Consider the following 15,621-nt stretch of genomic DNA (forward strand, 5'->3'; position numbering starts at 1 on the left):
AATTTAATATTGCTCTTCTTTCTTACGGATGTGAATGCTTAATCATACTCTAAAAGAGCAACAGAGACAAAACAGACTGAAGGCACAGTTGTGTGTACCCGAGGTGGCGGGTGGAGACTGCAGTACGTCCCTCCAGGCAGGAGCCTGACCCGCACTCAAACACACAGAGACACTCCGATGAGGGAGGAGGAAGAAACAGAGGGAGTGGCATCTGTACAGACGCCACTTCTTCACTGAGCAACACAGATGAGTGCAGCCTGTCAGTCATTCTGTCACTCAAGTGCGATGGGACAAGACCTGAACCGTCATTCTTCTTCTTTTGCACTTTGCTCCTTCACTTTGTCTGGAGCTAGATGAAGAGGAGATAGCTCCCAGCGGAGAGGCCTGGGTTCCGAACTAGTCAACAGGATGCATCTGGTTGTAGAACCCATTCAGGAGGCTGTGCTGAAGATGCTACCTTATTTTGTGGAGAACGCTGTTTTGACCCAGAGTGAGATAAACCGCATGTAAGTTAAGTTTATCTTTTGGAGTTTGAACTTGTGGCAACAAAGTGAGATTTGAGCTCAAACACTAAAATAAAGCTTTGGACTTCCTGCTCAGGGGTTATGATTTTGAACAGATTGGAAACAATATTACTATAATTTATATTATAATATATATATAAATAATATTTAATTTATTAGTTCAGTATAAGAGTTTGGATGTTGAATGGGACATTTTGCAAGAGATACTATCATGTAATTTCAGGCCAGCAGACTGAATCAATCTCAGTCAAAATAAGTTTGCAGTGATAGCTGAAACTCTGGTGCACAAGTCACTGTATTAGTGATACTTCTACGACTGTTCGTCCATATAACTGTCCAACTTTGTATTTCTGCCTGTAAAGACAGAATAGGTACTGTAGGTTGTACTCTTGTGGAATCATTGAGGCTATCTGGCAAGCTTTTCTGTCATAGTCTTTGTTTGCTTTGATACCAGATGTACAGTATTTTTAGCCCTAGTGTTTGCGGAGAAGCTGATAGCAGGGCAAGAGACAGTGGAGCTGCGGCTGTTTAATTAGGACGTCTGAGTACAGCCCGTAAAGCAGTGGGACAGCTCTTGATCTACACCTAAAGACAAGTTTCAGAGTGCAACTTTTCTGTGGAAAGTTATCAGGTATGACAGGCTAACCTGATGACCTAAAGTTGTGTTACTACTAGTTGAAATATGAAAAATGAGGAGCAGGGATTTGTACACAGTAGCCCTCTTATTGCCCTTGCCACTTTTGCCTCATATTATCCATCTTTCCCTGACAGTGGACCCTCCTGACAGCCACATAAATCTCAAACAGAGAACAGAGACTGAAACAGAAATCCACCACAGGGAGACAAAAGCTCTTGTTAAGAAGTGTCCGCCCCCGTGCTTTGTCACTTTTTTCCTGTGGTGCTGGAGGCGGAGGGAATTTATTGTGAGGTGCACAAAACGAAGTCCATTGTTCCCACAAAATCATCTGTTTGGCCCCGGCCTGCTCTTCTGTATGTGGGTTTTGAAAGTCTGATCAGAGAGAGCTGAGCGAGGGAACAGTTTCAGAGTTGGATAGAAAAATGTGTTGGTGAAACTGTAAGGATGCCTGTTTTTAACCAAAGGCATTTGGTCAATGGTTAATGTGTGTTTGGAGGTGTAGGGGATCTATCCATACAAAAAGTTTACATTTATTTCAAGGATATACAGTTCACCAATATAGTAGGTTATGCTGTTTAAAGGTCCCATGACATGGTGCTCTTTGGATGCTTTTATAAAGGCCTTAGTGGTCCCCTAATACTGTATCTGAAGTCTCTTTCCCGAAATTCAGCCTTGGTGCAGAATTACAGCCACCAGAGCCAGTCCCACAATTAGCTTTCCTTAGTATGTGCCATTTCTGTATCTGTAGCTATTGAGGAGGGAGGGGGGGCAAGGTGGAGGGTGGGGTGTGGCCTTGACCAACTGCCACTTTGCTCGTTTGAAAGCCATGGGGTGTTTCTCAATCTCAAGAATGCAAAGTACGGGGACTTGTGTTCTTGGGGAGAACGTTCTTGCTGGCTATTCTTGGAAGAATGAACTCGCAAGTTCACAAGCACAGAAAACGCTGTTAACAAGTTTGAGACGATGCGTTCTTCCTGTTATTGCTCAACACTCCCAGCACAGAGGCCACCTGCAGGGCTCCAAAATACCAGCTAGAAATAAAAACCACAACAATATAACCACTTTGTATAAAAACAATCTCCGGACAAGAAAACCTCATAATGCTACATAATTTTGAAAGATAAAACTAATTGAGCTTTCATTTTATTGTTTATGGTTTAGCTCAAACACCCCTTAGGCCTACTTATTCAAAAGAGTGGAACACAATCCCTGCTATTATTAGTGTATAAGTTTAAGTCAGTTTATATTAAAATTAAAATTGGCATATGCACTGGTGTGTCCTATGTGTTCCTATTAGTGTTATGTGGAATTATCATTTCTATATTATTGTAGTGCACTGTATATGCCCAGGGAGATGGAAATTAGAAATTCAAATTATAAAGGTTGGTGTCTCCCCTTTAGTCTACATAACATGTCATAGCATGTTACCACTTTATGTACAACTGTTCATTTATCATAAAGACTGAAACTCAAATTCTAATAAATCAGAAAACAAATACACAAAAAATATGAACTAAATACAAAATATAATGTAGGCTATAGCCTATGGCATAAGTCATAGTCTAAGTCATAAGTGGGCATAAGTCTCCCAAAAAGAAACGGGTATATCTCTCTCCTCTGCCTGCTGCGCTGTGTGTGTGTGTGTGTGTGTGTGTGTGTGTGTGTGTGTGTGTGTGTGTGTGTGTGTGTGTGTGTGTGTGTGTGTGTGTGTGTGTGTGTGTGTGTGTGTGTGTGTGTGCGTGTGTGTGTGTGTGTGTGTTTGTGGAGTTTTAACTCCGAAAAGACAGTTAACCTCAGGTTCCCGTTAATTTTATGATGGACATGTGTTGTGATATTTAAACAAACGATCCGTCAACGGCGAAATAAAAGCTTCTTATTTACGGCACCGGTCTAAAAGACCTCCAGCTTACACCGGGGTCTCCGAGTGTGACTGTCCAAGCGCCGAGCTAGCGGCCCCGGCAGGCTGTCTATGTACTGGAAACCCGACCATCATTGAATGCTGAAATGAATGTTGGGATACAGGTGCTGCGAAGTTCATACAAGTTACCAACCAATGCATCCTCGGTAAAATGGGTGTGTCAAGAACATTTCCGGGAATCTTAACTGTTCTTGGTGAAATGCAAACTTGTGTATTGGGACAGTACTTTGGCAACACAAGATGATGTTTCACAGGGACACAAGAACACAAGTCAACAGAAGAACACAGATTGAGAAACGCCCATGGTGTCTCTCTTTCTCATGGGTGAGCCAAATTCTCTGGGCGGGCTAAGCAGAAAAAGGGGAGGTAACCTTGCTCCTTATGACCTCATAAGGAGCAAGATTCCAGATCGGCTCATCTGAGCTTTCATTTTCTCAAAGGCTGAGCAGGATACCCAGGGCTCGGTTTACACCTGTCACCATTTCTAGCCACTGGGGGACCATAGGCAGGCTGGGGGAACTCATATTAATGTTAAAAAAAAAACTCATAAAGTGAAATTTCATGCCATGGGACCTTTAAGTCAATACCAATATTCAACATTTTCCTACTTAAAAATAATACTGCAATACTGATTTTAGTAATATAGTAGTACAAACCATGTGCAAAACCTGTTAGGCTTTTTCTTACATGTCGATCTTAAGGTATCATCAGTAAAAATAATATTATAATAATATCAGTATTGTTCTTTAAAGCTGACATTAGCTAGTCATACTGACACTATACGAATACGTTGAATGTATAATGTCTGTATTTATTGAGAGGTCTATTTATCTTTATCCTGTTTGGAGTTTGTTTTGTTCCTTCCACTCTTCATTTCTGTACTTGCCTAATGATGTCTTTGTTTGCCAGACTGCACACACTGAATACATGGTGCTTGTGCTCCACCCTGCTGCCAGGTAGATTTATTAATGTGCTCATGTTGTTCTTCAGTGAAATGGAATGATTGAATTAAGCCCAGAGGAAACACCTCACTTCTTTTTTTATTGCAGTTCCCTACTTATGTCATCTGTTGACAGCTCCAAAGCCTAACCTGAAAAACCTGAGGTGTGAACTGGTAATTGCAGCTTTTCTGCAATTGTGAAAGTTAATTATCACAAACAACTGAAGTTAGGTCAATTATTTAGGTCTGTGTTGCTTTACACCTAGCCAGCAGTGACCTGACAAGTCAAATCTGAGTGCAGCCCATGCAGCAGAAAAAAGACAGATAAGCATTTAGGTTCAAAGCTTGATTCATGGCTGCTGCAGACCTGAGGTCTGCCTCTGTAACGTGGCAGCTGGGCTTTTCCACTCAGCTGTTGAGGTAATTCCCTGGCAGCAGGCAGCCATGATTTATGCTCATCTCACTAGCTGTGTCTACTGCACTAAATGGTCCTGTTAAAACTGAATATTTAATTTGTCTTTGTCCCATTTCTCAGCCTCGCTGTTCAACAAACAAGCTGGAACAATTGTGCTGACCTGTTGTTCTGCGCCGTGATGTCTGAATTATGTTTGTGTGTATACGTGTGTATGTTTCAATGCTTGTAACTCCTCTCTCCCATTTGTTTTGCAGCCTGAGTGAGAGCTTCTTCATGGTGAAGGGTGCTGCTCTCTTTCTGCAGCAGGGGAGCAGTCAACAGAGCCAGAAAGCACATCCTCACCACAAACATGCAGGTGAGAAAACCAAAAAGCACACCCTGTTATCCCCGTCGCTCACCCTAACTGTAGTTTTGATCTCATCAATCTCCTCCGGAGACTTCTCGTCCAGGTTACGTAGTGCGTTTGTGTGACGAGTTCATGTGCTGCACTCCCTAACACTACAGCAGCTGTTTGTAGCTGAGGTAAGGAGTATGGAGGCTGCTTCGTTGATAAGTATGTTCCAGACATATAGCTTAGGCAGATTAGTGTTTAAATCCGGCGCATTGTGGCACTGTGAGCAAAACTTCTGTTGACGATTAGAGGAGGTCCTTTTTGTTTGAATTACCTTGTGTGTGTAACTTAAAGTACCTATATAAAAAATTAATAGATGTGTAGTGTCTTTTTATGTATTGATTGAAGGCTAGAGTCAGTTGGACTGAACGATGAACTTTCTTTAATCAAAGGCTGTCACTACTAAAGACACAGTTATTGCTTTAAAGACACAAGGCTGACCTGACAGTCCACTGGCATGATGGGAAATCAGCACCAGCCAACAGCCAGAATGCTGCCAAGTCATTTGGCGTGTCATGGCTGTGGTTTGAAGCTTTATCACTTTACCAGCCACTTTATCAGGTAACCCACATTTTAGCTGGTTCTCAAAAACACTTGGCTGGGGGGAATAGTTGTAACATTAGCCAGCAACTGTGGCTGTCAGAAGAAAAAAAAAAGGATAAGTGTAAGGTGTAAGGTGACTTTTGCAAAGTGCTTGATAAAGGTAGTCCTGCTCTGTGAACTGGTATCCTACTATTAACATGATTCAGATATCTTCTGGTCCCATTAGCCAGTTTTGTGAAAATAAACATTATACTACGGACCACTTTAATACTAAAACATATCTGTGAAGCCACACTTATGTGACCAGAGCTGTGACATTTATGACATTTTATGTTATAAAAAGCAGACATCTGGATGTATCTGAATATCAGTCTTCTTTTACATGCAAGTGAGCTGTTTCGCTGTCATGGAATCAGTAAATGCACACTAATGCAGACTAAACTGTTATAGGGCATACGTAGATGTAGCTTAGCTCTAAGCTCTAAGTCAAGGCTATCAGGTAAACTGGTTTGAACCTCTGACATAAACATGGACACATGACACATCATTGTCTGCAGATATATTTAGGTTTCTGTGTATTGCTCTTTAACCTTGCAGCTGTTATTATTCAGAACAGATCTCTATAAGGCTACAGACTCACTTGACCTTTTACCGTTGGATCCATCAAAACCATCAACAATACACTTTGTTTTTTTGTCCAGATTTTTCTGCTAGCAGCTATGGATAAATGAACTTGCAGGAAATGATTCATATAGATTTGACTCTTTACATGCCGTCCTTATTGACAGTACCGCAGTACTGTAGTTGCTTTGTGAGTGGCAACACCTTGACCATTATGATGCAAAATCTTTGAATGTTTTTTATATTTAATCTTAAGAAACACATTTTCTACATTATCAGTTTCCTTGTAACAGTTTTTACATGCATGCGCCCCAATTAAATAATTCTTTTAATCAGTTTGCCAAACTACTCATTCTTATTGTCAAGGTTATCTGCTTTGAACATAAAATTATTAATTTTTAAGTTTTATCTAAACCATAACCCTCATCCACAGGCTATACATTTTTGCATTTTGAAAAAAGTACTGGTGCATATTTTGGAACACCAAATGAGCAACAAAACCCATCACCTGTGCAGCAGCATTTCCATCTCAATAAAGTTTAAATTATAATCCGTCCATGTGTCTAGAACATCATCAAATGGTTTCTTGGAACGTTTGATTTCTCTTTCATCATTGACATTGAAATAATTGCTTCTCCTCCAAGAATCATTTTAGGCAGTAAATTTAGGAGTGGTTGATGGCCATGCAACTTTAGAAGGATTTATATACAGTATTAGTCGCTATTAATTTAGTTTGAAATAAAATGTATATACTTTTTCAAACCTTTATCCAGAAAACAAAAGCAGATGCATTTTGCTAAGACAAGTGAGACAAAGTGATCAATGACATGTTGTAGAGAAGTAGTGTCACTTTAAACATGTTTGAACTGTGATTTTACTGAAGAGACATGCGCTACACTGTGATATCAGATACAAAGACTAAATGACCAAGCAGAGAATTGGCACTTACTGTGTTATGCCAGTAGCTGTTATTAAAACCTGTCAGGATGACGTGATCTGTGTACCTGTTTTGACGTATTTCAACATAGTTGGCTCCCCATCAGCTGCAACTTCGCATTGCTGTTGATCCACCTCCACACCCTGTTTTATTATTCAGCTTGACTGACATGTATTGCACAGGGAGCACTGAGGGATGTAAAATGAACATGAATTGTGGGTAATAAATTTGCTCATGTGAAGTTCAGAATTTACTGTCAGTTAATTTATTATCAATGAACGCAACGTCAGCTGATAAAAACATTTGACATGTTATTGTCTCCAGACGGAAGGCTTTATTGTAAAATAGGGAGCAGTGTAACACGTACCTTTCTCTAGACTACAGCAATGGTTTTAATTATATGAGCTCATTGTGTCCCCAGCATGCATTATGTGTTCATTAATACCAGTGCTGTCAAAGTGAAACAGGCTTTATCATCTTTGGTAATGCATGACAAGGCAGATTTATAATCAATGACATTAATCAGCCTCTGCTCGTCATGGATCATTTTTCTTTGTGATATTCTTCAACAGGTGACTTACCTCAACACTTGCAGGTGATGATAAACATTCTTCGCTCGGAGGACAGAATCAAACTGGTGAGAGACAACACAAGTATATGTACATCAAAACACACACACACACACACACACACACACAGGCAAGTGACTAACAACCTGGCACAGCAAACCCTCCAGAATGCATTTTATTAAGCACTTAAGACCCTTTTGTTCACTGTAATTATTAGCTCATGAGAGCAGGTTTGAACACACTCAGGAGAGCATTACCAAATGTTTCCATAATGTGTGTTTGAGTTAGTGCTATATAATTTTATGTTTACCAGCTCTGCGTTCTCTTACCTCCTGTGAACTCTGTTTCCCTATTACATCTAACATTTGTATTCCAGTTTTCTTTGGACATGCAGGAGGGTCAGTGCATTGAACCCTGTTGCTTCCTCAGGGCATTTGCTGTTATGTACAATCAGAGTTTTAAACTCTTTTGTAAACGGGGCATGAAAAGCACAAACCTGCCACACTAGATTTCTTCATGGGTCAACCCACATGTTTAAAGTGTGATAGTCTGATATTGTCTTGTATGTAATGTACTTAAAATAAAACAATGCATGGCAAAAGTAATTCAATTTCAGACAAACTGTTAATTAAATTCCACAGTAATTGAATGTATTTTGCTTGGCAGCTCTCAGGTACTGCTACAAAAACAGGAAACATGATTTCTTACTCTTAGCCAAAACGTTCTGGTTTTGAATTTGAAGTAAATTGTCTGTGCCCTGTCCAGGCGGTGCGGCTGGAGAGTGCATGGTCAGATCGTGTGCGGTACATGGTGGTGGTGTACACCAGTGGGCGACAAGACACAGAGGAGAACATCCTACTGGGAATCGACTTTACCAGCAAAGACTGGTAAGAGTAACACCTTTTTGTGTGTGGGGTTTGCCAGACAGACAGCCATCTGTTAAAAGCTACCGGAACTACATTTATAAATTGGTATTTTCATTTGCTTTGAGAAAATATTAGCTTGTGTCCAGTAAGTCACACATGATTTATTAATACTTTATTATTGCTCAAGGCTGAATACTGAACCTAAAAACAACAAACATTTAAAACATAATCCTGCCATTTCTTGTTTGCCTGACAATTGTTTAGATTTACAGATATTTATTGAGTAATCCTAGAATATTCAATTGCAGCAACATAGGTTTTTAATTTAGAAAATCACATTTATGTTATCGACTTTACACATGCGTGCGTCACTTCCAAAAAAAGTCATTTTCTTTTTGCCTGGTATTTTATTTTTTCTCTCTCCTCTGTCAGCAAAAGCTGTTCGATCGGCATGACGCTACCTCTGTGGAGTGACACAAAGATCCATCTGGATGGAGATGGGTGAGTTCTCTCTGTCAGTGTGTGACCCCTGCTGTACAGCTGCAGCATTTAACCCAGTGAAATTTCTCTTTTTACCCAACACTGCTGCAACACCTGACATTTGGGATGATACACAGGTAGCTACACTGTGCTCAGGGGAATGACCATCTGTTTTGTTTGCTCCTCAGGGGCTTCACTGTGAACACAGCAAGTCGGACTCATGTCTTCAAACCCGTGTCGGTGCAGGCTATGTGGTGAGTAATAAACAACCTCTGGAGCCACGGTGGCTGTCTAAAGAAATTCTGCTTCATGACACACCACAAATCTCCTGATAAACGCGTGTCACTATACTGCAGTAAGTGAGGTTGAGGCAATGCTGATTCATTCTGCCACCTGCTGACATAACCATGCATGTGCAGAGAATTGCACAGACCCTTTAACTGATTGTTAGCACTGTTAGCACTGTTTTTACTAAAATACCTCACAAATCAGACTACAACTATAACCTTTTGTTCTTACAAACAAACACAATCTAGGTCAGCCCTGCAGGTGCTGCACAAGGCATGCGAGGTGTCACGCAGGCATAACTACTTCCCTGGAGGCATTGCTCTCACCTGGATGGGCTACTATGAGAGCTGCATTGCTTCAGAGCAGAGCTGTATCAACGAGTGGAACACCATGAAGGACTTGGAGACCACGCGGCTGGACTCACCCACCATGTTTGTCGACAAGTCAGTAAACACAAACTTAGATCGGATTCTTTATGTAAAGACTGAAACCAATCACACCTGCACTTGTTGTTGATGTAGCTTGACCTTTCAGGAACAACTGGAATTGAACAACTGGAGTGCTGAGATTTTAATGAGACTTAATCTTTGGTAGGCCTTCAGAGAGAGAGAGGACAGGGTGCCTTATTAAAGCCAAACTCAGAAGCATCATGATGTGCCGGGACCTCGAGAACGTCACCAGCAAACAAGTAAATATACAGTAGTAGTAGTAGTAGTAGTAGTAGTGGTAGTGGTAATAGTAGTAGTGGTAGTGGTAGTAGTAGTAGTGGTAGTGTATACACACACACGCTGAAATAAACCTCTGCTTTGCATTTATTTCTTGTGGTTTCATTTTATTGGCTGCATTTACATTTCACTCTCTAAAGATGGAGACAACTCAGTTCACTTACTCGTTTTCAAACTTTGGAGTTGACTTTTATGGAATTTACTATGTGGATGTCCCCTAGACTTTATAATAGTTTCTATTTACAGGAATCAGATTTACAATATTTGATATTATACATTATTATATGTATATAATATACTATTGCCTGTCAATGTCGTTTGATACTACCCACCCAAATTCTGGCACTGTTGTGTTTCAGTCTTCCTTGATATTTCATCTTTTGACAGTTACATAACATTTGTATAGTTTTCAGGGAAATCATTTTAAAGTAAACTTCCAAAAAAAAAAAAAAAAAAAAAAACTTCACACATAAAACATCATGTACTTTATAATTCTCTTGTCAGATCCGTACAGAGTTGGAACAACACATGAACTGTAACCTGAAGGAGTACAAAGAGTTCATCGACAATGAGATGCTGCTGATCCTGGGTCAGATGGACAAACCCACACTCATCTTTGATCACGTCTACCTGGTGGGACAACTGATACCGTCTCTTACATTCACCAAAATATCTGTTCTTTCCTGTGAATAACTGAGAAAGAAAAAAAGATTCCATTCCCTTTCCATCCCACAGGAAGACTGCTTCCATGTGAAATTATTGTTTATGGAGAAATAACAATCTGAGAAAGATTTGAAAATATACTCAATCTAAACAGTACTTCTCTTCATTTTTTTGTAGGGATCTGAATGGAATGCATCTAATTTGGAGGAGCTGCAAGAGTCAGGGTGATTTATTTTATATTATGAAGGAGCTAAGATAACATCACCAAAAAACATATTTTCTTAGTGATTTGAGCAAGAAAGAATGTTGTTGATGACTTAACACTATCTTTCCTCCCCAGGGTGGGCTACATCCTCAACGTTACCAGGGAGATAGACAACTTCTTTCCAGGCACATTTTGTTATCACAACATACGCGTCTATGATGAAGACTCCACCGACCTGCTGGCTCACTGGAATGAGACGTACAACTTCATTGTTAAAGCAAAGTGAGTCCTGAGTGGAACAGAAAACATGTTGCTCATGTATGTATCAGTCTTTTGTAATATCCCGTAACTTTATTTATTCAAATATATTATCAAGCTAATATCTTGTGGGCATGTTTTAACTGTTTTTATTGAGCATGAAACTTTGTTTTTGACCTTTGGAAGCAGTAGTTTGACAAAAAACTTAACTTAAGGTCTACTTACAAACTTTTTTTTGTTAATGCTGTCAAGAACAGGCTCCCCAGTCTCCATGTGTTGTAATCGTTACCATGCGGCCCGAAGCTCCTTACTTAGGTGCTCAACGAGCTAAATCCACTGAGGATGATCATGAGATGTGGTTGGGATCTCTAGAAAAAGCGTGGAGTGAAGATTTATTTTTGTCAAACTACGCTTTTATGATTATTTAAAAAATTCTCGCTCCATAGAAAGAACGGCTCCAAGTGTCTAGTTCACTGCAAGATGGGTGTGAGTCGGTCCGCCTCCACCGTCATCGCTTATGCCATGAAAGAGTTCGGCTGGTCCCTAGAGAAGGCTTACAACTTTGTCAAGCAAAAGAGGAGCATCACACGACCCAACGCTGGCTTCATGAGGCAGCTGGCTGAATACGAGGGCATCTTGGATGCTAGGTACAGCCCCTACAGTGTGTGTGTGTGTGTGTGTGTGTGTGTGTGTGTGTGTGTGTGTGTGTGTGTGTGTGTGTGTGTGTGTGTGTGTGTGTGTGTGTGTGTGTGTGTGTGTGTGTGTGTGTGTATGTGTGTGTGTGTGCAGACTTCTCTCAGTGGACCTGTTTTTTGACTTTTGTATCTGTATTTGTATATGTATCCAGTAAACAGCGTCACAACAAGCTCTGGCATCCAGACGCAGACTGTGAGATGGCAGAGGGGCAGCAGGGGATGTCTCAGTGTTGTGGAGGGGAGGAGGGAGGCCACCTGACTCCAGAGCCAGGGATGTCTCCCTGCTGTGAGGAGGCGCTGTCTGATAAGGGGGCTACATGTCCCTCCCCACGCAGGACTGTTGCACTGGAGATCGACCCTGCCTACAACAACTACTATTTCCGCCGGCTCTCGGACTCAGCGCTGGACAGCGAACCATCAACACCTGTGCGCGGCCCTCCCCTTCTCGGGATGGAAAAAGTCTTTATAGAAATCGAGGATGTGGAGCGGGACGCTCTGCTGGATGATGAGGCCTTTGATGGGCGTGAAGGCCTGCCACTCCCCAGCTTTGGGCCTACAGCAGAGGGGACCGCTGCCCAGACATGCTCTCAACGCCCTGAGCCCCTGGAGGAGCTGCGTCTGAGGCTGGAGTTCAGCACAGTGGAGGAGGAGGATGAGGAGGAGGTGCGAAAGGAGGAGGCAGAGATGGAGGTGCTCATGCAACCAGATGATGGAGGGGGTGGGGATAGTGGCGGAGGGGAGGAAACGCAAGATGTGGAGGTAGAAGGGGATACAGAGGGTAACGGGATGGACCTGGCAACCCTAAATGAAAACTCCAACAATAACAACCATTTGAGCACTCCACGTATCCTCAATGTAAGTTTGCGTTGTATGATTAACCTACGTTTTAGAATGAAATCCTGAATGCTTGAAAGAATTACTAAAACCCTCCGACATTTTTTCTTTTCTGTCTTTATTTAGGAAAAAGCTTCCTCCCTCCCTCCTCCAGTTGATGCTTCTGCAGTGTCCTGGAGGGATTCTAAGTCCAAGCTGAAAGAAGACTCTCCACCCCTGGTTTCTAAGCTTTGCCTTAAGCCCAGTTCTCCTGAAGTCCCAAGTGCTTCATTCCCACTGTCCAATACCTCTTCTGAAGGCCTCACGTCTTCAGTGGGACTGCTGCGCCCCTGTGGCCCTCTGTGTGACTGTGCCAACTGTGCTGCCTCCCCAGCCACAGCTCTACTCAACAGAGAGAAGCAGCCAGGAAACTCACCGTACTTACTGGAGCCGAAGGACGATGGTGACTTATTGAAAGTAAAGAATGAGAGCCAGAAAAGTCAATCAGAAGCTGCCTCAGAGGCTCTCCCTGAGCTGATGAAAATGGATTCGGAGGAAGAGAACCTAGCCGTGGCTTGCTACATTGGCCAACAACAGGAGACCCTGTTGCAGCTGCAGAGGTCTGGGCTGGTCCGCCGACGTGCAGAGAGACTAGAGAGACTTTCAGGTTTATCCCAGGAGAGCTTACCTTTGCACACATGCCAAAGGTCCAAAAACAGCCCTTTTCACACTGAGGAGGAAGAGGAGTTCTCCGGCTTCCCTAAATCTTCTACACCATGCCAAGTGCGGTTAGAGCCACTGGTGGTGCCACTGAGCAATGAAGCCTTGTTGGGGGTGGTGGGGTCTGGGTTGCTCACACCCACCTCCTCGCCTCATGGCTCCACCCTGACACGCAGCTCCAGCAGTGACAGTCTGCGCAGCGTGAGGGGGAAACCTGGCCTCGTACGTCAGAGGGCACAGGAGATCGAGACCCGCATGCGTCTGGCAGGCCTAACAGTGTCCTCGAGGCTGAAGCGGTCCAACTCGCTGGCCAAGTTGGGCAGCCTCAACTTTTCCTCAGAGGACCTGTGTTCAGCCTGCTCCTCAGATGCAGGAACACTACTGCTCCTCTCGCTGTCCCCAGAGCCAGAGCCCGGCCTGGAGTGGGACTCCCCCACCACCTCTGCTCTGCCCCGGCCATGCAAGGACCTGCACACTCCAGAGAGAGCACTACCAGGTGAGCCCAGAAGCTGACATATCAAGTGGAGATTACATACACTCCAACCATCCCCTCATCTGTCACCCTGTGGGGCTGGAGAATTGAGTCAAAGGAAACTAATGAAAACAAAAAAAACAATGCCAACTGTTGTTATAAGGAGTGTTACACTCTCCTTTGCCACATTGTTTCTCGATCTGCTGTTCACAGTGATGAAAGTCATATTGCTGTATCTGACAAGTGTGTAAAGCCATCAGTGCACCTCTAACTTGGTTTGACTCATGGACAAACAAGTGCCTTACGTACGAGACCAGAGGCACAGAGCTGTGTGTTGGACTGCTGGATGAGACGGTACAAGGCGCTCTATAACCTTTAACTTCACAGCTATAAGTACCTGATATGTACCAAATTATGGTATCCATTGGCACTTAACATTATTTTGACCTGTCTGGTACAAAGTGGTAGCCTACGTTGTTGAATTTCCCTCAATGGAGCAAAGTATTAATAAATGTAGAGTTGTTTACCGCACAGTTTATGTTTTAGATGCTAGAGGGTTGTAAAAAAATTAATGGTTACCTCATGTTGCATTCATGGAGCTCTTTCTCAGACAAACACCAGGCTAGAGTTTAAATCAGTTCATTTGCTGATGTCGAATTAAAGTGAGGAAATCAGTTTTGAGGTGTATGTTAATGCATTAATGCGTGACTATATGCGAGTCTGTGAGTGAGTGAATGGGATCAAAGTGAAGAGAGAAGGTTGTGACTTTGTTTTGCCAGAGGCATGCTCACTGTTTTCAACAAACAGAACAGAAACATTTCTGAGTTTGTTGTTCCTTTGCACTGTTTTTTTTTATTGAGTGAATTACTGGTACACAAGCAAGCTATCTTCCAAAATAACATCAGAGTAATGTTATTGACCTCATCATTCCCTACAATGTTCTTGGGAGAGCAGAGTGAGGAGTCACGCTGCATGGCTTGAAATCCTAATACAAACGCCTAGTGTGACAGGAACTGAGGATTTGCGGCAGCCAAATCGTATGAGAGACTCAAATAATCGGAACATTTTTGACAAGATATGAACACAAAACATGAAAGATTTTAAATCCAAAACCTTCTTTACCTTAAATCAGCTCATCCTTGAGGGTTGCCAACATTTTCAACTCATTTGTTCGTTTTGAAATGTGAGAGACCAAAGTTTTTTGGCTGTCTCGACAATTTGGAAACACCATTGAAGCTGTATAAAATATGTGAACCATAATTGTCAATCAGCCATGTGCATATTTAAATGCTGTCACATCTTTTTGCACCTTTTGGAAGAACATAAAGAGACTCAGTGAAGTCATCGGGCTCATAGCTGTTAAGCTTTTTATGCTCAAATCATCAGTGAGTTTGTAAGCTTTTGTCACACTGACTCGATCACGATAGGTTACGTCACAGTTTTGTAACCATTTTCTTTTTATATTTATGTATGCAGTAACTTTTGTACTGTACATTGCTGTAGTTTGAATGCATATTGCACTTTTTATGTTGCTCATAATAATGTACTGTATGTGGTAATTATGGAAATAAACATTTCTTTTACATAATATACCATGGATCTGTGTTTTCTTTCTTGTGAACGCAATTCATTCAAAACTAATAGTATTGTTTGTTTTTTTAAATGATTGAAAGACAAAAACAGAAGTCAGATTATATATTGTATCACCCTGAATGTTATGGATGTTGTATTTAAGACCTTCCTGAATGGAAAGCATAACTAAATATCTGTGCAGCGACTCAACTTTGATGGTGTGTGTGTGTGTGTGTGTGTGTGTGTGTGTGTGTGTGTGTCCTGACATTACATCATCGTGCCCCCATCTGTATGCTTTGGCAGGAGAGTCATTTTCTAACAGCCAGGTTATATAACATGTGGCTTCTCGTCACTGTTTGCATGACATCA

At 41.9% G+C, this 15,621-nt stretch overlaps 1 protein-coding gene across 2 annotated transcripts in view; it reads left to right on the forward strand.

Annotated features, from left to right (window-relative positions):
- Positions 1-15,195, forward strand: part of ssh1a (slingshot protein phosphatase 1a) — a 23,536-nt gene extending 8,341 nt beyond the window's left edge. For both annotated transcript variants that reach the window (XM_028577497.1, XM_028577496.1), the window contains exons 3-15: positions 4,689-4,789; positions 7,499-7,563; positions 8,261-8,382; positions 8,794-8,862; positions 9,030-9,095; positions 9,378-9,572; positions 9,724-9,817; positions 10,359-10,487; positions 10,695-10,741; positions 10,858-11,004; positions 11,427-11,627; positions 11,828-12,530; positions 12,636-15,195. In XM_028577497.1, coding sequence (XP_028433298.1) covers positions 4,708-4,789; positions 7,499-7,563; positions 8,261-8,382; positions 8,794-8,862; positions 9,030-9,095; positions 9,378-9,572; positions 9,724-9,817; positions 10,359-10,487; positions 10,695-10,741; positions 10,858-11,004; positions 11,427-11,627; positions 11,828-12,530; positions 12,636-13,721 — 3,006 coding nt within the window. In that variant the 5' untranslated portion in view covers positions 4,689-4,707 and the 3' untranslated portion in view covers positions 13,722-15,195. The remainder of the gene's footprint in view (positions 1-4,688; positions 4,790-7,498; positions 7,564-8,260; positions 8,383-8,793; positions 8,863-9,029; positions 9,096-9,377; positions 9,573-9,723; positions 9,818-10,358; positions 10,488-10,694; positions 10,742-10,857; positions 11,005-11,426; positions 11,628-11,827; positions 12,531-12,635) is intronic.
- Positions 15,196-15,621: the final 426 nt, after the last annotated feature.

Source organism: Perca flavescens, chromosome 5, assembly GCF_004354835.1.
Source record: "Perca flavescens isolate YP-PL-M2 chromosome 5, PFLA_1.0, whole genome shotgun sequence".
Taxonomy (NCBI): Eukaryota; Metazoa; Chordata; class Actinopteri; order Perciformes; family Percidae; genus Perca; species Perca flavescens.